We start from the raw sequence: 23,556 nt of genomic DNA, 5'->3' as shown, positions 1-23,556 counted from the left end.
TCCTCATCATGTCCGTGATCACATCCGGGACTCCGAACAACCTTCGGTACATCAAAATGCATAAACTCATAATATAACTGTCATCGTAACCTTAAGCGTGCGGACCCTACGGGTTCGAGAACAATGTAGACATGACCGAGACACGTCTCCGGTCAACAACCAATAGCGGAACCTGGATGCTCATATTGGCTCCTACACATTCTACGAAGATCTTTTATCGGTCAGACCACATAACAACATACGTTGTTCCCTTTGTCATCGGTATGTTACTTGCCCGAGATTCGATCGTCGGTATCCTATACCTAGTTCAATCTCGTTACCGGCAAGTCTCTTTACTCGTTCTGTAATACATCATCCCGCAACTAACTCATTAGTTGCAATGCTTGCAAGGCTTAAGTGATGTGCATTACCGAGAGGGCCCAGAGATACCTCTCCGACAATCGGAGTGACAAATCCTAATCTCGAAATACGCCAACCCAACATGTACCTTTGGAGACACCTGTAGAGCTCCTTTATAATCACCCAGTTATGTTGTGACGTTTGGTAGCACACAAAGTGTTCCTCTGGTAAAAGGGAGTTGCATAATCTCATAGTCATAGGAACATGTATAAGTCATGAAGAAAGCAATAGCAACATACTAAACGATCGGGTGCTAAGCTAATGGAATGGGTCATGTCAATCAGATCATTCAACTAATGATGTGAACCCGTTAATCAAATAACAACTCTTTGTCCATGGTTAGGAAACATAACCATCTTTGATTAACGAGCTAGTCAAGTAGAGGCATACTAGTGACACTCTGTTTGTCTATGTATTCACACATGTATTATGTTTCCGGTTAATACAATTCTAGCATGAATAATAAACTTCTATCATGATATAAGGAAATAAATAATAACTTTATTATTGCCTCTAGGGCATATTTCCTTCAGCGCCCCCCTCTCCTCTCTCCCTTCGTTCCCCCTCTCCTAATTAGACAAGGAAAGGGAGGGGAGTCCTACTCCCGGTAGCAGCAGGACTCCTCCTGCGCGCCTCCTACTAGGGCCAGCCGCACCCCCCCCCCTTGGATCCTTTATATACAGAGGCAAGAGGCACCCCATAGACACAAGTTGATCCACGTGATCATATTCCTTAGCCGTGTGCGGTGCCCCCTTCCACCATAGTCCTCAATAATATTGTAGCGGTGCTTAGGCGAAGCCCTGCGACGGTAGTACATCAAGATCGTCACCATGCCGTCGTGCTAACGGAACTCTTCCCTGACACTTTGCTGGATCTGAGTCCGGGGATCGTCATCAAGCTGAACGTGTGCTAGAACTCGGAGGTGTCGTAGTTTCGGTGCTTGATTGGTCGGGCCGTGAAGACGTACAACTACATCAACCAAGTTAACGCTTCCATTGTCAATCTACAAGGGTACGTAGATCATACTCTCCCCTCTCGTTGCTATGCATCACCATGATCTTGCGTGTGCGTAGGAAATTTTTTGAAATTACTACGAAACCCAACAGTGGCATCCGAGCCTAGGTTTTATATGTTGATGTTATATGCACGAGTAGAACACAAGTGAGTTGTGGGCGATATAAGTCATACTGCTTACCAACATGTCATACTTTGGTTCGGCGGTATTGTTGGACGAAGCGGCCTGGACCGACATTACGCGTACGCTTACGCGAGACCGGTTCTCCCGACGTGCTTTGCACATAGGTGGCTTGCGGGTGACAGTTTCTCCAACTTTAGTTGAACCGAGTGTGGCTACGCCCGGTCCTTGCGAAGGTTAAAACAGCACCAACTTGACAAACTATCGTTGTGGTTTTGATGCGTAGGTAAGATTGGTTCTTGCTTAAGCCCGTAGCAGCCACGTAAAACTTGCAACAACAAAGTAGAGGACATCTAACTTGTTTTTGCAGGGCATGTTGTGATGTGATATGGTCAAGACATGATGCTAAATTTTATTGTATGAGATGATCATGTTTTGTAACCGAGTTATCGGCAACTGGCAGGAGCCATATGGTTGTCGCTTTATTGTATGCAATGCAATCGCCCTGTAATGCTTTACTTTATCACTAAGCGGTAGCGATAGTCGTAGAAGCATAAGATTGGCGAGACGACAACGATGCCACGATGGAGATCAAGGTGTCACGCCGGTGACGATGGTGATCACGACGGTGCTTCAAGGATGGAGATCACAAGCACAAGATGATGATGGCCATATCATATCACTTATATTGATTGCATGTGATGTTTATCTTTTATGCATCTTATCTTGCTTTGATTGACGGTAGCATTATAAGATGATCTCTCACTAAATTTCAAGATAAAAGTATTCTCCCTGAGTATGCACCGTTGCCAAAGTTCGTCGTGCCCAGACACCACATGATGATCGGGTGTGATAAGCTCTACGTCCATCTACAACGGGTGCAAGCCAGTTTTGCACACGCACAATACTCAGGTTAAACTTGACGAGCCTAGCATATGCAGATATGGCCTCGGAACACTAAGATCGAAAGATCGAGCGTGAATCATATAGTAGATATGATCAACATAGCGATGTTCACCATTGAAAACTACTCCATTTCACGTGATGATCGGTTATGGTTTAGTTGATATGGATCACGTGATCACTTAGATGATTAGAGGGATGTCTATCTAAGTCGAAGTTCTTAAGTAATATGATTAATTGAACTTAAATTTATCATGAACTTAGTCCCTGATAGTATCTTGCTTGTTTATGTTAATTGTAGATAAATGGCCCGTGCTGTTGTTCCGTTAAATTTTAATGTGTTCCTTGAGAAAGCAAAGTTGAAAGATGATGGTAGCAATTACACGGACTGGATCCGTAACTTGAGGATTATCCTCATTGCTGCACAGAAGAATTACGTCATGGAAGCACCACTGGGTGCCAGGCCTGCTGCTGGAGTAACACCAGATGTTATGAACGTCTGGCAGAGCAAAGCTGATGACTACTCGATAGTTCAGTGTGCCATGCTTTACGGCTTAGAATCAGGACTTCAACGACGTTTTGAACATCATGGAGCATATGAGATGTTCCAGTAGTTGAAGTTAATATTTCAAGCAAATGCCCGGATTGAGAGATATGAAGTCTCTAATAAGTTCTATAGCTGCAAGATGGAGGAGAACAGTTCTGTCAGTGAGTATATACTCAAAATGTCTGGGTATAATAATCACTTGATTCAGATGGGAGTTAATCTTCCAGATGATTGTGTCATTGACAGAATTCTCCAATCACTGCCACCAAGCTACAAGAGCTATGTGATGAACTATAATATGCAAGGGATGAATAAGACTATTCCCGAGCTCTTCGCAATGCTGAAAGCTGCGGAGGTAGAAATCAAGAAGGAGCATCAAGTGTTGATGGTCAACAAGACCACTAGTTTCAAGAAAAAGGGCAAAGGGAAGAAGAAGGGGAACTTCAAGAAGAAAAGCAAGCAAGTTGCTGATCAGGAGAAGAAACCCAAGTCTGGACCTAAGCCTGAAACTGAGTGCTTCTACTGCAAGCAGACTGGTCACTGGAAGCGGAACTGCCCCAAGTATTTGGCGGATAAGAAGGATGGCAAGGTGAACAAAGGTATATGTGATATACATGTTATTGATGTGTACCTTACTAGAGCTCGCAGTAGCACCTGGGTATTTGATACTGGTTCTGTTACTAATATTTGCAACTCGAAACAGGGACTACGGATTAAGCGAACACTGGCAAAGGACGAGGTGACGATGCGCGTGGGAAATATGGTTCTAAAGTCGATGTGATCGCGGTCGGCACGCTACCCTACATCTACCTTCGGGATTAGTATTAGACCTAAATAATTGTTATTTGGTGCCAGCGTTGAGCATGAACATTATATCTGGATCTTGTTTAATGCGAGACGGTTATTCATTTAAATCAGAGAATAATGGTTGTTCTATTTATATGAGTAATATCTTTTATGGTCATGCACCTTTGAAGAGTGGTCTATTTTTTATGAATCTCGATAGTAGTAACACACATATTCATAATGTTAAAGCCAAAAGATCCAGAGTTGATAATGATAGTGCAACTTATTTGTGGCACTGCCGTTTAGGTCATATCGGTGTAAAGCGCATGAAGAAACTCCATACCGATGGACTTTTGGAACCTCTTGATTATGAATCACTTGGTACTTGCGAACCGTGCCTTATGGGCAAGATGACTAAAACACCGTTCTCTGGTACAATGGAGAGAGCAACAGATTTGTTGGAAATCATACATACAGATGTATGTGGTCCGATGAATGTTGAGGCTCGTGGCAGATATCGTTATTTTCTCACCTTCACAGATGATTTAAGCAGATATGGGTATATCTACTTAATGAAGCATAAGTCTGAAACATTTGAAAAGTTCAAAGAATTTCAGAGTGAAGTTGAAAATCATCGTAACAAGAAAATAAAGTTTCTGCGATCTGATCGTGGATGAGAATATTTGAGTTACGAGTTTGGTCTACATATGAAACAATGCAGAATAGTTTCGCAACTCACGCCACCCGGAACACCTCAGCGTAATGGTGTGTCCGAACGTCGTAATCGTACTTTACTTGATATGGTGCGATCTATGATGTCTCTTACAAATTTACCGCTATCATTTTGGGGTTATGCTTTAGAGACGGCCGCATTCACGTTAAATAGGGCACCATCAAAATCCGTTGAGACGACACCTTATGAACTATGGTTTGGCAAGAAACCAAAGTTGTCGTTTCTTAAAGTTTGGGGCTGCGATGCTTATGTGAAAAAGCTTCAACCTGATAAGCTCGAACCCAAATCGGAGAAATGTGTCTTCATAGGATACCCAAAGGAGACTGTTGGGTACACCTTCTATCACAGATCCGAAGACAAGACATTCGTTGCTAAGAATGGATCCTTTCTAGAGAAGGAGTTTCTCTCGAAAGAAGTGAGTGGGAGGAAAGTAGAACTTGATGAGGTAACTGTACCTGCTCCATTATTGGAAAGTAGTACATCACAGAAACCTGTTTCTGCGACACCTACACCAATTAGTGAGGAAGCTAATGATAATGATCATGAAACTTCAGAACAAGATACTACTGAACCTCGTAGATCAACCAGAGTAAGATCCGCGCCAGAGTGGTACGGTAATCCTGTTCTGGAAGTCATGCTACTAGATCATGATGAACCTATGAACTATGAAGAAGCGATGGTGAGCCCAGATTCCAAAAAATGGCTTGAAGCCATGAAATCTGAGATGGGATCCATGTATGAGAACAAAGTATGGACTTTGGTTGACTTGCCCGATGATCGGCAAGCAATTGAGAATAAATGGATCTTCAAGAAGAAGACTGACGCTGACGGTAATATTACTATCTACAAAGCTCAACTTGTCGCAAAAGGTTTTCGACAAGTTCAAGGGGTTGACTACGATGAGACCTTCTCACCCGTAGCAATGCTTAAGTCTGTCCGAATCATGTTAGCAATTGCCGCATTTTATGATTATGAAATTTGGCAGATGGATGTCAAAACTGCATTCCTGAATGGATTTCTGGAAGAAGAGTTGTATATGATGCAACCGGAAGGTTTTGTCGATCCAAAGGGAGCTAACAAAGTGTGCAAGCTTCAGCGATCCATTTATGGACTGGTGCAAGCCTCTCGGAGTTGGAATAAACGCTTTGATAGTGTGATGAAAGCATTTGGTTTTATACAGACCTTTGGAGAAGTCTGTATTTACAAGAAAGTGAGTGGGAGCTCTGTAGCATTTCTGATATTATATGTGGATGACATATTACTGATTGGAAATGATATAGAATTTCTGGATAGCATAAAGGGATACTTGAATAAAAGTTTTTCAATGAAAGACCTCGGTGAAGCTGCTTACATATTAGGCATAAAGATCTATAGAGATAGATCAAGACGCTTAATTGGACTTTCACAAAGCACATACCTTGACAAGATTTTGAAGAAGTTCAAAATGGATCAAGCAAAGAAAGGGTTCTTGCCTGTGTTACAAGGTGTGAAGTTGAGTCAGACTCAATGCCCGACCACTGCAGAAGATAGACAGAAAATGAAAGATGTTCCCTATGCGTCAGCCATAGGCTCTATCATGTATGCAATGTTGTGTACCAGACCTGATGTGTGCCTTGCTATAAGTCTAGCAGGGAGGTACCAAAGTAATCCAGGAGTGGATCACTGGACAGCGGTCAAGAACATCCTGAAGTACCTGAAAAGGACTAAGGATATGTTTCTCGTATATGGAGGTGACAAAGAGCTCATCGTAAATGGTTACGTTGATGCAAGATTTGACACTGATCTGGACGATTCGAAATCGCAAACCAGATACGTGTTTACATTAAACGGTGGAGCTGTCAGTTGGTGCAGTTCTAAACAAAGCGTTGTGGCGGGATCTACATGTGAAGCAGAGTACATAGCTGCTTCGGAAGCAGCAAATGAAGGAGTCTGGATGAAGGAGTTCATATCCGATCTAGGTGTCATACCTAGTGCATTGGGTCCAATGAAAATCTTTTGTGACAATACTGGTGCAATTGCCTTGGCAAAGGAATCCAGATTTCACAAGAGAACCAAGCACATCAAGAGACGCTTCAATTCCATCCAGGATCTAGTCCAGGTGGGAGACATAGAGATTTGCAAGATACATACGGATCTGAATGTTGCAGACCCGTTGACTAAGCCTCTTCCACGAGCAAAACATGATCAGCACCAAGGCTCCATGGGTGTTAGAATCATTACTGTGTAATCTAGATTATTGACTCTAGTGCAAGTGGGAGACTGAATGAAATATGCCCTAGAGGCAATAATAAAGTTATTATTTATTTCCTTATATCATGATAAAAGTTTATTATTCATGCTAGAATTGTATTAACCGGAAACATAATACATGTGTGAATACATAGACAAACAGAGTGTCACTAGTATGCCTCTACTTGACTAGCTCGTTAATCAAAGATGGTTATGTTTCCTAACCATGGACAAAGAGTTGTTATTTGATTAACGGGATCACATCATTAGTTGAATGATCTGATTGACATGACCCATTCCATTAGCTTAGCACCCGATCGTTTAGTATGTTGCTATTGCTTTCTTCATGACTTATACATGTTCCTATGACTATGAGATTATGCAACTCCCGTTTACCAGAGGAACACTTTGTGTGCTACCAAACGTCACAACGTAACTGGGTGATTATAAAGGAGCTCTACAGGTGTCTCCAAAGGTACATGTTGGGTTGGCGTATTTCGAGATTAGGATTTGTCACTCCGATTGTCGGAGAGGTATCTCTGGGCCCTCTCGGTAATGCACATCACTTAAGCCTTGCAAGCATTGCAACTAATGAGTTAGTTGCGGGATGATGTATTACAGAACGAGTAAAGAGACTTGCCGATAACGAGATTGAACTAGGTATTGAGATACCGACGATCGAATCTCGGGCAAGTAACATACCGATGACAAAGGGAACAACGTATGTTGTTATGCGGTCTGACCGATAAAGATCTTCGTAGAATATGTAGGAGCCAATATGAGCATCCAGGTTCCGCTATTGGTTATTGACCGGAGACGTGTCTCGGTCATGTCTACATTGTTCTCGAACCCGTAGGGTCCGCACGCTTAAGGTTTCGATGACAGTTATATTATGAGTTTATGAGTTTTGATGTACCGAAGTTAGTTCGGAGTCCCAGATGTGATCACGGACATGACGAGGAGTCTCGAAATGGTCGAGACATAAAGATTGATATATTTGACGGCTATATTCGGACACCGGAAGTGTTCCGGGGAAGTTTCGGATAAAACCGGAGCACCGGGGGGTTACCGGAACCCCCCGGGGGGGTAATGGGCCTCATGGTCCTAAAGTGGAGAAGAGGAGGGGCTGCCAGGGCAGGCCGCGCGCTCCCTCTCCCCCTAGTCCGAATTGGACAAGGAGGGAGGGGCGCCCCCCCCCCCCCCCCCTCTCCTCTCTCCCTTCCTTCCCCCTCTCCTAATTAGACAAGGAAAGGGAGGGGAGTCCTACTCCCGGTAGGAGTAGGACTCCTCCTGCGCGCCTCCTACTAGGGCCGGTCGCACCCCCCCCCCTGGATCCTTTATATACGGAGGCAAGAGGCACCCCATAGACACAAGTTGATCCACGTGATCATATTCCTTAGCCGTGTGCGGTGCCCCCTTCCACCATAGTCCTCGATAATATTGTAGCGGTGCTTAGGCGAAGCCCTGCGGCGGTAGTACATCAAGATCGTCACCACGCCGTCGTGCTGACGGAACTCTTCCCCGACACTTTGCTGGATCGGAGTCCGGGGATCGTCATCAAGTTGAACGTGTGCTAGAACTCGGAGGTGCCGTAGTTTCGGTGCTTGATCGGTCGGGCCGTGAAGACGTACGACTACATCAACCAAGTTAACGCTTCCGTTGTCAATCTACAAGGGTACGTAGATCATACTCTCCCCTCTCGTTGCTATGCATCACCATGATCTTGCGTGTGCGTAGGAAATTTTTTGAAATTACTACGAAACCCAACACTTGTAGGAGGTGATGACATGTTGTGTGATCATGCATAACATAATCGTGGAGGACGAGGGTCAAGATCTTGCCGGAGGTTTGAAATTTGAGAACACAGGTGATCCTATCCAACTCTCACATTAGAATCCAGCCACATTTGATGAGTTTGTTCAAACGTATCAACAAATTCGTCATCGAGCAACTCATAAGCAACTCAAGAAAGATTTGGTTGAGCATATGTATGCGGTTAAAAGGGATAACTGGAACATATATGCGAGTTGGATTCAAATTTGAACGATTTATTGTAGGACTTTAGTTGATTGTAATATTTTAATTAGAACTACCATCGCATTTGAATACTTTCACTCATCGAAGTTTTGATATGCTATTATTTTGAGTGTTCCAGACTTAGTTAAAAAATAGAGACAAAAGATTAGGGGACAAGGTTGGATAGTCGCCTTCCCCATGGACTGGTCGACTGGTCCGTGAATAAATACAGTGTCTGTTTTGAGGGTTAGCACTGGAGATGTACTAAGTGTCAACTTTGATCCTATGTATGTGTGCGTGGACGTGATATAGTTGACTCTAAATTATTTTTGTTTGGTGTATATGTCCACTTGATTTGTACACGGTTAGCAAAGCATGTGATGCACATCTCAAGCTAAATAGTACACGTCAAACCAAAATATATGTGATACAGTCTCGCCTTCTTCATCCATACTCAAATTAAGTTAAATCTTAAAATATGATACTCAATTGGTATTGAACCAATAAATTTATGCACTCACAATCCTTTGCAGTGCACTCACAATCCTCAGACAGGCATACAGCCGTACAAGTGAACCAAATGTCTTGGAGAGAAACAGCGTGTGCTTAACCTGATGCCACTAGTGGCCATCAACAGGTTCAACTTCGTCTGTCCCGTTGGCGGTCCCTTCAAACTTGGGCAACTGCAGCTGCCTCTTCACCAGGGCCGTGTAGATGCCGTCGCGGCCGAGGAGCTCGTCGTGCGTGCCGCTCTCCACGATCTGCCCCTCGGAGATGACGGCGACGGTGTCGGCGGTCTTCACGGTGGAGAGCCGGTGAGCTATCACGAGAACCGTCCTCCCTCTCATCAACGAGTCCATTGCATCCTGTGCCATATTGGAGAAGAAGCAAATAAATGGCAGAAATTTAGAACAGTTCAGGAGCTGGAAACAGTGGAGTGGCCATGGTACCTGGACAAGGTGCTCGCTCTCGGCGTCCAGGGCGCTGGTGGCTTCGTCCAGGAGGAGCACCCGCGGGTTCATCAGCAGAGCTCTCGCGATGGCGACCCGCTGCTTCTGCCCGCCGGATAGCCTGATGCCGCGCTCTCCGACGATCGTCTTGTACTGGTCCGGGAAGCCGCATATGAAGTCATGCGCGTTCGCCATTTTCTGCACCCACAAGTTACTGGAACTCAGGTCCTGCAGTCCTGACTCCTGAGAGATATGCTTCACAAGAGTTCCTAAATTCAGATACTCACAGCTGCGTTCTCGACGTCGGCGGAGCTCGCTTTGCCCTCCAATCCATATGCAATGTTCTCTTCAATGGAGCGGTTGAAGAGTGTAGGCTCCTGGCTAACTATGCTCACCTGAGATCATTTGGTTCAGAAAAAGAATGAACATTTGAGGAGGGAAAAAAAATCTGAAGCCAGATATACAAGTATGGAATAAGAAAATTCTTTTAAAAAAACTGTGTAGAAAAGAGTTGGGCGACACCATACCATTTGATGGAGATACTGATGTGAAATTTCTACCAGAGGCACTCCATTTAGCAAGATCCTTCCCTTTATAGGGTCGTAAAACCTTTCGATCAAATTTGCTATTGTAGTCTGCAGGAGCGTGTAAGAAACCCGAAGGTTATGACTGAGAGTCCGCAATTGAGAAACAATTCATATTGTGTAACACCAAAACTTATAGGAGCTTACTTTTCCACCACCACTTGGCCCAACAAGTGCAACCTTTGAGCCTGGTGCTAGCTTCAATGTGATTCCCTGAAATATTGATGACACCCAATATCAACTGAACTGAGATACAGCATGTATGCTTACTGAAAGTGTGTTTCAGTAAGTGAGCCCAGTTATCCCAATCGCAGTGCAAATTCATAGGAAAGAGCATGAGAGATAAGCATGCAAGAATATATCCACCTTAAGAATCAGATGAGAACGACGAGAAGGATATGCAAACCAGACATCGTCTAACTCAACCTCCCCATCATTTTCACTGAAACGGAAGAAAATGCCAATAATATAAGGTAGTGCATACTCCATACGTACAATCAGCCAAGAAAGCTAGTAATAGACAATGAAACTCACAGCAAAATGGAAGGAAATGCCAATAATCAAAGGTAGGTATTGCATACAACATAGGCAAAATCAACCAAGAAAGCCGATGGGCAATGAAACTCACTTTTTTGGACATTTGTCCCCAGAGTTTTTCATCGAGGAAATACGGTCAAGAAGTTGAAAAACTCTACGGCTTGAACCTGATGCTTTCATTACAGTTGTGTATAATCCTGACAAGGCAGAGACTGACGAACCAACTGCATATTCAAGAGAGAATGAGTTGTTCAGAAAGGTCAGCATACAAATAATCATGACAACGAAAACAGAGATGCCCCTTTAAACTTGATTGTCATAACCGACTTCTAGATTTCCAGTTGTAGTATTGGCAGAATACTGGGTTCAGTGAAAACAAAATTGATAACGCTGGATTTTGAGGGTCTCTGAATCTTACCTGTAAGGCTGTATAAGATGAATGACGTAAGAGCACCAGTTGTCATGTAACCATTGATGGTTAATTTAGCTCCATAAATAACAACAATAACAACCGACAGGGTTGATGCAGCATTAAGCCCTCCGGAAAATAGGCCAACAACTTTCTACAAAAAAAAAGGCTTAGTCAGATCATTATGCAAAATGGTGCCATTTTTCATACATGAACATTACAGTACTCACAGCTTGCTTGAGACCAAGTTTCAGTGTCTCATTTACTTTTCCGCTATATCGTGAAATCTCATGAGGCTCCTGAGCAAAGGCTCTTACCGTGCGGATGGCACCAAAGGATTCCTAGAATGTAGTAGATATAATTGTCAATGCACAAATACAACTAATCAAGTATTCTACCCTATGGTTGAAATGAAAACTCAAAGGGCATATTTTATTGTTACTTTTCTGTAAACCGTTAGAGTAATTAAAGAAAGTTTTCACCAAAATTCTCCTATGCTCGTTAAGCAATCAACATCAGATAGTACAAACCTCAGCTATGGATGAAGCAACAGCAGCTGCAGCTTGTGTCTGATGTGAAAGCTCACGAAGAAAACGCCCGAATTTACGCACGACAGCCGATATCACCGGAACAATTGCAAGTGACAACACTGTGGAGGAATGGTAAATGAGATATGCTTGAGGTGTATGCTGAGTAAAGGCCAAGAACATGTAGCTGGTACTCACATGTTAGCTTCCATGAAGTTGAGAACATGAAGCCAAGACCAATAGCCGTGGTAGTCAGATTGCGCAGCACTTCCGAAAGGTTTGTCGTAGCGGCATTCTTTATGATTTGGGTGTCTTCAGAAAGCCTGCTTAAGAGCTCCCCTGTTCTGGTCACATCAAAAAATGCTATCTCCTGTGGAGGCACAAGACACGTGTGCCGACTTGATAATAAGAACACGGATAAATGGAAGACCTGAAAATCGAAAGCGTTTGATTTAAGGCAAATTTGGACAGAGAGTTAAGGCACTTGCCTGGTTTATGAGATGACTGAACAAGTCATGTCTGAGTCGAGCCACAACTCTCTCGCTAGCAGAATTGAACACCCATGCCCGAAGAGCCGTGCAAGCTGACCTGAAAGAAGATGTAATTCAGAGAGAAATGGTTTAACTATTTGTACCAATTAAACTGCAGCCTAGCTATACATCCATGAAATGTAAGCTGAATAAATAAAAGATGGGGATGTTGCACAACAGAAAATCCCTCTATAATAAGAATCAAAATCGATGCAAGTTTCCAAGAAAGATATATACCCGGTTACAACTATTAGCACAATGTACAATATGGTGCCATTCACATCCGCCAGGGCTTGAGCCCTATCTTCTGGCAGCCGAACATCTCTTGACACAATATCGATTATCTTGCCGCCATATTTGGGCTGCAGGATAACACAAGATGATCCATCCTTTAGGCTTAAAAAAAACATGATCTATATATGCAATGTGACAAGAACTCAAACATGTGCAGCATTTTATAGATGTAACTATGTAAGTAGAACTTGCTCTGATATTGATCAAACTTTAGCAAAGGGCCCCGCGTCGTCCTCCCCTTAGGGCGACTCGGGCGGTCAGAAACCTAGCCGCTGCCGCCTCAAACTCCCTCCTCCTCTCCCTTCGCCGCCGCCGGAAGACGCCATCGGGCTAAGCCCGAGGGCCGACGGTGGTGGCGAGGGATCTCCTCTCTCGCGTGTCTCCGGGGTGGGGCGGACCCCAAGGGGTGTGATGGCGCGACCGATCTGGGATCTGCGGCGCGGCGGATGGTTGCAGACGGCGAGAGGCCGGCCCGTCCTCGGACGACGACGGCTTGGCGCGGTGGAGGCCAGGGCTGCGGGCGCTGCGGATGGCCCTTCGGTCGGCGGCGGCGGCTGCGGTCGGCGGCGGCCGGCTTGGCTGCGGTGGCGTGCATGCTGCCTTTAGATCGGCGACGGCGGCGTGGAGGGCCTGGTGGTCTCGTCGGCGGCACCTCCGATCAGATTTGTTCTGACCGGTGCAGCCGGCGGTGGTGGTCATCTCTTCCGTCAGAGGTGGTCAGCCTGAGGCTGGGTGTTCGGATCTCGGGATCTATCATCTGGCACCAGCTGCGAGTCGGGAAGACGTAGTTGCCGGTGAAAACCGAGCCGACGGCCGGCGATGGCGGCGTTCCACGTCGTCACCTTGATGAAGGCATCGTCATGTGACTACCGTCGACCCACTCGTATTGCTCCGGGGGAAACCCTAGGATCCGGTGTTCCAGACCGGACGATGGCGGCACTGCAGTGTCGTTTCTCTCTTGGGAGCATCGTTTTGTGGAGCAGCGCTAGAAGTCAGAGGCAGGAGGTGGAGCGGCTTCGTCTTGCACGGAGCTTCGGTGGAGATGTCAAGTCATGCCTGACCGACAGGTGCTACGCTTGGTCATGCCTGGTCGGCAGGTGCTACGCACGACAAATCTTCCAAGGGCTTCAAGATGTGTCGGCCGATAGTACTTGGCAGCATGGTGCTGAGGTGTATCAGTGGCGACCGCGACGTGTTCAGCTGTTTGCGCGCAGGGAGGAGGTGCCGTTGGGCGCCGTGGTGGCGTCGACGATAGCTGGACCGAGCAAGGTTGATGCATCAGTACAGTTCTGAAGATGGAGCGGTGGCAGTTAGCGGCGGCGGCCTCTGAGAGCACGCCGGACCAGTGTGTGTCCCAGACCCGGCAAGTGGCTAGGTTGGGGTCTCAGGCCTTAGATGTTAGGCTTGGCTGCGATGTCTGTTTGGTATTAGGCCCAGGCTATCTGCGCCCCTTCATCAACTGGATAGATGTAGCGACAATTTGTTGCTTAGACGGCGGCTTTAGTCTTACTGTTGTATGATTTTGTAAGGTCTTCTGATAATAATTAATAAAGTGGCCGTATGCATCGCCCAGATGCAGAGGTCGGGGGTCATCGTCTTTTTTTAAAAAGAAAAAAAAAGTAGAACTTGCTCTGTATGGAGTAGTATTTAATCCTGTCACATAAGAAGCAATGTACTCTGCTCACCACCACTTAGTCCTGACACACATGAACAAATTTACTCTGCTCTGCTCACCGGTCAAAACTGATTACTGAAATGATATTTATAGGTACACGGTTTCCAGGAAGCTACAGCGTTGATCAGTTCAATTAAAAGCTCTTGACGCGTAGACCTATTTATCATGATAAGTTTGGATTGCTTACAACGAGGAGGTTACTGAGGGAGGCGATGATGAGCGCGGTGGTGGCAAAGATGAGCTTCCACGCGTCGGGCTTTGCCTGCAATTAACCCGTTCGCGCGTGAATTCAGAAGCGCAACACATGAACAAAATCTTGCAGAAAGCATCGAAAACCTTCGCAGCGTGCTCACCAGTTTGATGACCCGGCAGAACCCCACATTCGCCGCCTGAGAGGATTCCAGTTAGACGATCATCAGAGAAAGAAAATGATGAACCTCTCAGTAGTTGGCCGTTGTAGCTGAAGAAACGGAGTGGGTCTGGGATAAGGGAGGCGAACCTGGACGTTGCTGCCCTCCTCGAGGTCCGAGGGAACCCTCGCCGTCTCCTGCAAAAACAAGCGCAATCGGCCTCAGAAACTGATCGACGGGGGAGGAGCCGGGAAACCGATGAGTGCGGCGCCTGCGTACCCCGTGGTCGAGGAGCGGGGCGCGGCTGCCGCGGGGCGCCCTCCCCATCGCCGCTTTCGTCTTCGTCGTCGTGGGTGGATGGCCAATGGTGTGAAGACGACGAGAGGATGCTGCGCCTTTTATACCGCCGCAGCGCCGACGAGCAGGCCATTGGCGACGGCGTCCAGCGCGAGCAGCTTCACATGTGGCATATTCTTTTGTGGTGGACTTTGCAGGTCAACCGGAGTTTCCCTGTCTCCCTCCTTGAAAACTCGCCACTGGAATGGATCGCGGGCCTCCGCGCCCAGCCTAGTACTCGAAATTCCGTTTCGTCCCTAAAGTCAGAGCACCTGCCGCTCGTCCTCATCAGGGAAAAAAAAAAGTCAGAGGCGTGGGCGTCATGCACCCATGACCGGGAGCACGTCGTCCGCATCGAGCGAACGGGCACACCCGTGGCAGCAAGAAGCACGCCTTCCAAGACCTTCGGCAGGATAGCGGTAGGCGAGAGAATGGTTCAGATTGTTCTCCGTCTGGAGACGTCATCACAATGTGGCAGCAAGAACCACGCCTTCCATTTCCATTCCATGTTAATCATCTGCCAGTGATCGGAGAAGCTGATTAATTAGTTCTCATCGTTTATTTATTGGGGGTGGCTACAGGTCAGGTGATTGATTTTGTAATTGAGGTCAGTGATCACTTCCTTTTAACAATCAGCTAAAGACTGAATGGTTAAATTCGTGACGTTCACGGGGGCGACACCAACCATGAGTAGTAGGAGCAGTACTTGTACCCCTACGTTCCAAAATTATTGTTCTAGATTTGTCTAAATACAAATGTATCAAATCACATTTTAGTATTAGATACATTTATATCTAGACTAATTTAAGACAAGAATTTTAAGACGAAGGAAGTACTTAACATCACGTTTAGTGGTACAACTAGGCATCGGGAAGTACTGATGCCGATGCGTGCATATGCACCCAGCCGGCCGGTCACGCATGTACGTAGATACCGTATACAACCGTATGTCCGTATCTATGGTACTATAAGTACTGCTGATTGCTGAATTAGCTAAACTATACTCCCTTCGTAGTGATCTAAACGCTTTTATATTTGTTTATAGAAAAAGTACTTATTAATTAGCATTCCATGCGTCAAAAGAAAATGATTTAGCATTCCACCTCTCCCACTCTACAATGCATTGCGTATGCGCATGTACTGAAGTAATTGTGTAGAGGACACTCTGATTTTGTTTCTTTAACACGGTACAATCATAGATACTCACATACACACATATATACACATCTCTGTGACGCACACCATACATCCCACCTCTATGAGCACCTTTGAGATACTGTCACTGAGCAATTTTAACACTCTAGTATAATTCATAGGCATATTATTGTATAATACTTGTGTGTGTACACTTACACTCACCCAATATCTCAAAAATACCTATAGAGAAAAAAAACAAGTAAAAAAATGCAAATACACATACAAATAAAAAAAAGCAGGCAATGAGTTACGGGCTTCAAGACTGATAGAGAAATTGACTGGCGCCAAACAGAGGCAAGTCAAAAAAATAGCCCAGGAAATCATAAAACAACACAAGAAAACACGAATATTGACAAAAAATCACCGGTTAGAAAATCGACTTACCTAAACTTTAAATTCCAGCAACTTACATATAGCTAAAGTGTTTACGCACATATTGTATAATACTAGCAAAAGGGCATGAGCATTGCAACGTGAAAAACATAATATCACACGGGGTTCAAGATTTCACAGGTCCAGGTCTTCTATTTGATACATTAGGCAAACTACGGTTTCGAGTTCAAGCATCGCCGACCCGCTCAGTAGCATCACTGACTTAGGGCATGTTCTTTTTTTAGCGATCCATTAGGGTACATTTTTTTTAGCGAGGCCCAGGCGCGGAAGATGCATGATTGAATTGCCCAGATAGTACCGCACGAAGATTTAGTACCACCTCGGATAGTAAAAAAATATCAAAAAATCAAAAATAATAATATGAGTGAACGAATCAAAAAATTAGAGAAAGGTACATTGCTTTATTAGTAGAGGTACACACACACACACACACACACACACACACACACACCTAATATTTTCACACATACACATAGAGAAAAAGAAAAACCGACTAAAAACACTTGATAAACAACAACAAATAGTACAAGGCTAAAAAAGACATAGAACTGAATTTTCTCTAAGGTAGAAAGAATTAGGGGCATTCATTTTATCCTTCCAAAAGAAAAAATTAAATAAAACATAATGACGAAATTTGCACATAATTTTAGACGAAAATTGCACTTTTTTATAATATGAAAGAATACGTGTATAATAGTGAATCTTTTTTAAAAAAGAACTTTTCCAAGAAGGAGTTAATTAGTGGTGTTGGTATTACCATTATGGAAGAAACAAAATGAAATAAAAACAAAAAAATGATGAAAAACTTGCACACAAATTTTACTAAAATTGCATATTTTTATGAATGTAAAATTAGGCATGTAATAGTGCAATTTTGCACTATAGTATAATTTACGTAGATATGTATAATATGTTTGTATATATTTACACACGCACACCTAATATTCACACGTACACATAAAGAAATAGAAAAACCCGACTAAAAACACTTGATTAACAATAATAAAGACCAAAACTATTACAAAACTAAAAAGACACAAAACTGATTTCTCTAAGGTAGAAAGAATTAAGGGCGTTCATTTTAACCTTCCAAAAGAAACAAAAAAAAACATAATGAAAAAATTTGCATAAAATTTTGACGAAATTTGCACATAATTTTAGACGAAAATTGCACTTTTTTATAATATGCAAGAATACGTGTATAATAGTGAATCTTTAAAAAAAGAACTTTCTAAGAAGGAGTTAATTAGTGGTGTTGGTATTACCATTATCGAAGAAACAAAATGAAGTAAAACAGAAAAATGATGAAAAACTTGCACACAAATTGTACTAAAATTGCATCTTTTTATGAATGTAAAAATAGGCATATAATGGTGCAATTTTGCACTGTAGTATAATTTACGTAGATATTGTATAATACGTTTGTATATATTTACACACGCACACCTAATATTCACACATACGCATAAAGAAATAGAAAAACCCGACTAAGAACACTTGATAAACAATAATAAAGACCAAAACTATTACAAAACTAAAAAGACATAGAACTGATTTCTCTAAGGTAGAAAGAATTAAGGGCGTTCATTTTACCCTTCCAAAAGAAACAAAAGAAACATAATGACAAAATTTACATATAATTTAGACGAAAATTGCACTTTTTCATAATATGCAACAATACGTGTATAATAGTGAATATTTTTTAAAAAGAACTTTTCTAAGGGGAAGTAATTAGTGGTGTTGGTATTACCCTTATAGAAGAAAGAAAATAAAACAACAATTAAAAACAAATGATAAAAAAAACTTGCACACAATTTGTACTGAAATTGCATATTTTTATGATTGGAAATATAGGAGTGTAATAGTGCTATTTTGCACTATAGTATAATTTACACACATATTGTATAATACTTTTGTATATATTTACACACGCACACCTAATATTCACACATACGCATAAAGAAAAAGAAAAACAGACTAAAAACGAGAGCAGCGATATGGGTCATACCGGCATATGCTCCTGTTATCTCGACCGGACGTACCGAGCGATTGGCCACCTGACTCGTCATTTATTGCACCTGCTGTGAGCGCTGGAAATTCCCGTATTGCATTTTTTTTTTTGCAATCCAACTTAAGAACTTTATTCAACAAAAGAACTCCTGGGATCATCAGCCAGAAGGCTAGTGAGCAGGAAAGAGGGTCTAGAATCAGTTCAACTTTTGGTAACCAGCAGTGTGCATACATGTTTAGCACAAAGATGAGCCGGTACATTGGCTGACCTTAATACATGTTGAATATGAAAAGAAGCAAAGGATGACACTAGCTCTCCAATTTCTAAAAGTAGCGGTGCCACAACAGATAAACCATTGTGACGATGATTCCAGAGATTGACAATCTCCAGGCAGTTTGTTTCCAGAATCACATGCGAGAAACCACGAAGATTAACAAAAATTACTCCATCACGCAACGCCAAAGTTTCCTCAATGAACAGATCTGTAACCCCACGTGGGGTTTGCTTCATGCACCCAACAAGGCCGTGAAAGATCGGGCGACACCATCCGCGCCCACCTTGTCGGAGTCCGTACTGACAGCAACATCAGTGTTAATTTTGACCACACCTACCTCTGGAGGAGTCCATCCATAGCCCGGCATTGCGTCTGGGCGTTTGAGATGAAGCAGTGCGAGGCGTATGTCCAGAGCTACGAATACGTATTGCGCGATGGTGGACCCCCTAGGAAGACGGAGAGGGTAACAGATGGTCCATTGGACCAGGTGTTGCCTTGTACCTGGACGATGGTACAGAATTTTCCCCCATGCACCGATTTCATTGCGTGCGGCGCCTGCGTTTATCTCTCTGTTCTGCTGTTCGCTGTGATCTATGCTGACGGCTGCGGCGGATGGGGCCGTCCAAGTGGGTGGAGCGGTTGTTTTCCGGTCGATCCAGTGGTGAGGACGTCGCTGCCTCTTCTCGTCCCCTTCCTCTCTCCTTCAGCTGCGCTGTGTAGCAAAACTGTTATTTATTTATTATTTGTGCGGGAATTAATCATCTTTATTTTGAGCAAAAAATGTTGGGAATGAGCACTGGCTTATGGTAAACCGGGGTGGAACAATGTAATTCAACAGCAGCTCAAGGATCGTCGCTCAACACGACATACGGAGGAACTGGCTCACTTTGGTCAGAGCTCCTTATTGTTGCCATTGCGGTCTTGTATTCAGTACGGCCGGGGACACCTCATCATTGGTGCCGTCCATGGGAGTTGAGGCGGCCGCGGGCTTGACGTTGTTGGTGGAGCGAGCTGTTCCTCGTGGCGCCGGGCGAAGTATGCCGTCCACAGCACGTTGTTGTCGGGGGTGTACCCCGGCTCGTTCCTCGCCGTCGCCGGCAACGAGGACCGGATGCGCGTGATTTCGGCACGCCAATCAGCTTCGGTGGGCACTGGAGGCACCGAGACGCCGTCGGTGCTGAGCCTCCAGGAGCCCGGCACCCACATGTCTGACAGCGCCGGGTAGTCATCCTCGTAGAGGAGGCGTACCTCGTCCTCGTGTAGGTGGCGGCGGCCGAAGCCGTTGGCCGCCGCATGATCACCTGGGTATCGTTCGGCCATGCTCGTCGTCGGGGAGGGGGGAGGAGAGACGTGCGTCGGCGGTGAGAGGTCGAGAGGGGGAGATGGTTCTTGTAACGCCCCGAGACCGATGTGCCAGGTGTCGTCCAGTTATTCGCTGTTGTTGCCTTGTCATTGCTTGCGTGTCATGCTTTGTATATCATGTCATCATGTGCATTTTATTTGCATACACGTTCGTCTCATGCATCCGAGCATTTTTCCCGTTGTCCGTTTTGCATTCCGGCGCTCCTATCTCCTCCGGTGGTCATTTCTACCTTTCTTTCGTGTGTGGGGGTTAAACATTTCCGGATTGGACCGAGACTTGCCAAGCGGCCATGGTTTACTACCGATAGACTGCCTGTCAAGTTTCGTACCATTTGGACTTCGTTTGATACTCCAACGGTTAACCGAGGGACCGAAAAGGCCTCGTGTGTGTTGCAGCCCAACACCCCTTCAATTTGGCCCAAAACCCACCTAAACCTCCTCCATCATCTCGGTCGTTCGATCACGATCGCGTGGCCGAAAACCGCACCTCATTTGGACTCTCCTAGCTCCCTCTACCTATAAATATGTGGCCCTTCCCGAATTCTCGCGCAGATCTAACCCTAGCCTTCCACCTCCTCGCGCCGCCGGACACGTCCACCGACGGCCGGACATGTCCACCGCCAGCCCCCACGTCGCCTCAACCAATGGGGAGCCGCCACATCACCGCCGCCACCGCCCTCACCCAATCGGACGCCGCCACCTCGCCCGTGCCTCTCTCTCCTCCGTCGCGGCCCGAGTCAAGCCCGCCCGGGCCCGGAGGCGCCCGCCGCCGCTCTTGCGCGCCCAGGCCGCGCCGGACCTCATCGCCGGGCCGCGCCCGACGCCGCTGCTCGCCGCTGCGCTCGCCGGCCGACGCCTCCTCGCCGCTGCGCTCGCCGCCGGCCGCCGCCTCCCCCAACGCATCGAACCAAACAGCCTCCCCGCGTCCCGATCCGCTCCGTCCCGGATCCCTCCGTCCCGCGTTGACTTTCGCGGAGGTAAAATTTCACTAAGTCCCCGAGATTTCCATGTTTCATATGCCCATATTCATCATGTCGTAACTCCGCATCCGTAACTCCGATTTGAGCATATAGCATATAAAAATGTTCGTCTCTGAGAGTACATCATTTCATCCCATTGCATCATTTTCATTTAAGTTCATCTTGATGTCCGAAATGCTGTTGGAAGAGTGCTATTTGAGATAATTGTCAGATCTGCTGCTCCAATTAGACTTTTGTCTTTTTGTCATGATTAATATGTGCATGATATGCCCCTGAGCTCTACATGTGTTTTGTTATATGCTTGGCCATCTTTCCAGGGGTGTGTGGTGACTAGCACAAGCTTGCAAAGTGGAGCATTCGTTAATGCTGATTTCAGGGACTTAGCAATTCCACTAAGTCCTTGATCTGTTTTTATCAATATGTCATATGTTCATGTTGTTTCCTAGTGATCCGTGCCTCTTTTGAGGATGATCAGTAAGGATGTTTTGCTAATCTTGTGATGCTCTATCCATCCATGTCTTTGTTTGCATTTATAGAGCACCCTAGCTTGAGTCAATCAAGCTCTACTTTTGCTATTTCGTGAATCTGGGCAGATTGTCTACTTGTTAGCGATTTTGCCGAGGATGTTGTAGTTGATCCGTGCATGCTATGTTGTTGTTCTTGCCATGCCTAGCTTGCATAATGTGTATTCTTGACGGGTGTATGCTTAGATTGTCATGCCTTGCTCTGTAGTGAGTGCATCGAGCTCGTTAACATGACTACTTGATATCTGATTTGCATGCTCTAGTTTTTACTAAGTCTGTGATCTGATTCTGTTTTTGCCATGTTCACATGCTTGCAATTGTATTTTCTGATCCCTTTTGGCTCAAGGTCACTAAGGGACTTGTGTTAAGCTCTTTGAGTAGCTTCATGCCATGCTTTACTTTGCCATGTTAAGTTCCTGTAGCATCTAGTTTTCATGCTCCAAAGTGTGCTACCTGATCTGAAATTCCAGACTAGTGTTAATTTCACTAAGTCTGAAACCTGTTTACCAATTGCTCTTTTGCCATGCTTGTTTGAACCTGTTAATGGATGAATTGGCCGTAGCTCAGTGTTCATCTTTTGTTAAGCTTCATGAGTGTATCCCTGCCATCTATTTTGTTGCCATGTTTGAGTGCTGTAGCATATTTATCTTGATGAATTTAGATGGCTACTTGCTGTTTATCGCAGACCGGTGCCATATTTGTTTTGCTTGCCATTTCCAAACCGTGCATCCGATTCCGGCGATCTTTATATCGATTTCAACCGAAATCACCTCATCTTTCCAGTGGCACTCTTGGATTTCCAAGTTGAGGCCAGGTTCATGTATTCCTTGTCCAACCATGCATATGCATCGCATACCGCATCCCGCATGTCATATCATGTTCATGTGTTGGTTGTTTACTTTGTTGTGTGCTTATTTCCGGTGTTTGCTTCTTCGGGTTGGTTCCGGTAACGTCGCGTTTGTGAGGACCCGTTCGTCTACGTCCATTCGTCTTTTTCATGGACTCGTTCTTCTTCCTTGCGGGATCTCAGGCAAGATGACCATACCCTCGAAATCACTTCTATCTTTGCTTGCTAGTTGCTTGCTCTTTTGCTATGCCTATGCTGCGATACCTACCACTTGCTTATCATGCCTCCCATATTGTGAACCAAGCCTCTAACCCACCTTGTCCTAGCAAACCGTTGTTTGGCTATGTTACCGCTTTGCTCAGCCCCTCTTATAGCGTTGTTAGTTGCAGGTGAAGATTGAAGTTTGTTCCTTGTTGGAACATGGAGATGTTGTTCTTTGTTGGAACATGTTTACTTGTTGGGATATCACAATATATCTTATTTAATTAATGCATCTATATACTTGGTAAAGGGTGGAAGGCTCGGCCTTATGCCTGGTGTTTTGTTCCACTCTTGCCGCCCTAGTTTCCGTCATATCGGTGTTATGTTCCCGGATTTTTCGTTCCTTACGCGGTTGGGTAATAATGGGAACCCCTTGACAGCTCGCCTTGAATAAAACTCTTCCAGCAATGCCCAACATTGGTTTTACCATTTGCCTCCTAGCCTTTTCTTTCCCTTGGGTTCTGCAGACTCAAGGGTCATCTTATTTTAACCCCCCCCCCCGGGCCAGTGCTCCTCTGAGTGTTGGTCCAAACTGTCAGCCGCCGGTGGCCACCAGGGGCAACTCTGGGCTGGCCTACCGGAAGTTTAGACAATCTGAGTGTGCCCTGAGAACGAGATATGTGCAGCTCCTATCGGGATTTGTCAGCACATTCGGGCGGTGTTGCTGGACTTGCTTTACCATTGTCGAGGATGTCTTGTAACCGGGATTCCGAGTCTGATCGGGTCTTCCCGCTAGAAGGAATATCCTTCATTGACCGTGAGAGCTT

The 23,556-nt window shown here is 45.1% G+C and overlaps 1 protein-coding gene across 1 annotated transcript; it reads right to left on the bottom strand.

Moving 5' to 3' along the window:
* Positions 1-9,207: 9,207 nt before the first annotated feature.
* On the bottom strand, positions 9,208-15,175 carry LOC147972952 (ABC transporter B family member 25-like). Its single transcript, XM_087521769.1, has 17 exons — positions 14,884-15,175; positions 14,754-14,801; positions 14,608-14,643; positions 14,442-14,516; positions 12,523-12,647; positions 12,244-12,343; positions 11,954-12,125; positions 11,759-11,877; positions 11,459-11,569; positions 11,238-11,382; positions 10,911-11,043; positions 10,649-10,724; positions 10,430-10,495; positions 10,226-10,333; positions 9,986-10,093; positions 9,699-9,896; positions 9,208-9,614 (listed from the first exon to the last, which is right to left on the bottom strand). Exons 1-17 carry the CDS (start codon positions 14,929-14,931, stop codon positions 9,369-9,371), a joined length of 1,914 nt encoding a protein of 637 aa, XP_087377895.1. The 5' UTR covers positions 14,932-15,175; the 3' UTR covers positions 9,208-9,368.
* Positions 15,176-23,556: the final 8,381 nt, after the last annotated feature.

The sequence above is a fragment of the Triticum urartu genome, chromosome 5A, assembly GCF_056163025.1.
Source record: "Triticum urartu cultivar PI428250 chromosome 5A, HENAU_Tu73, whole genome shotgun sequence".
NCBI classification, from domain to species: Eukaryota; Viridiplantae; Streptophyta; class Magnoliopsida; order Poales; family Poaceae; genus Triticum; species Triticum urartu.
Note: the sequence above shows the minus strand (reverse complement) of the source record. Positions and strands in the feature narration are given on the sequence as shown.

Bases quoted from the DNA above. Each gene is read 5' to 3' on its own strand.
- LOC147972952 (XM_087521769.1), bottom strand. From the start codon at position 14,931: ATGGGGAGGGCGCCCCGCGGCAGCCGCGCCCCGCTCCTCGACCACGGG. The intron at 12,648-14,441 runs GTAAGCAATCCA...GTTATCCTGCAG, and splicing joins CCCTCAGTAACCTCCTCGTT to CCCAAATATGGCGGCAAGAT. The intron at 9,897-9,985 runs GTGAGTATCTGA...TTGTGGGTGCAG, and splicing joins CCGACGTCGAGAACGCAGCT to AAAATGGCGAACGCGCATGA.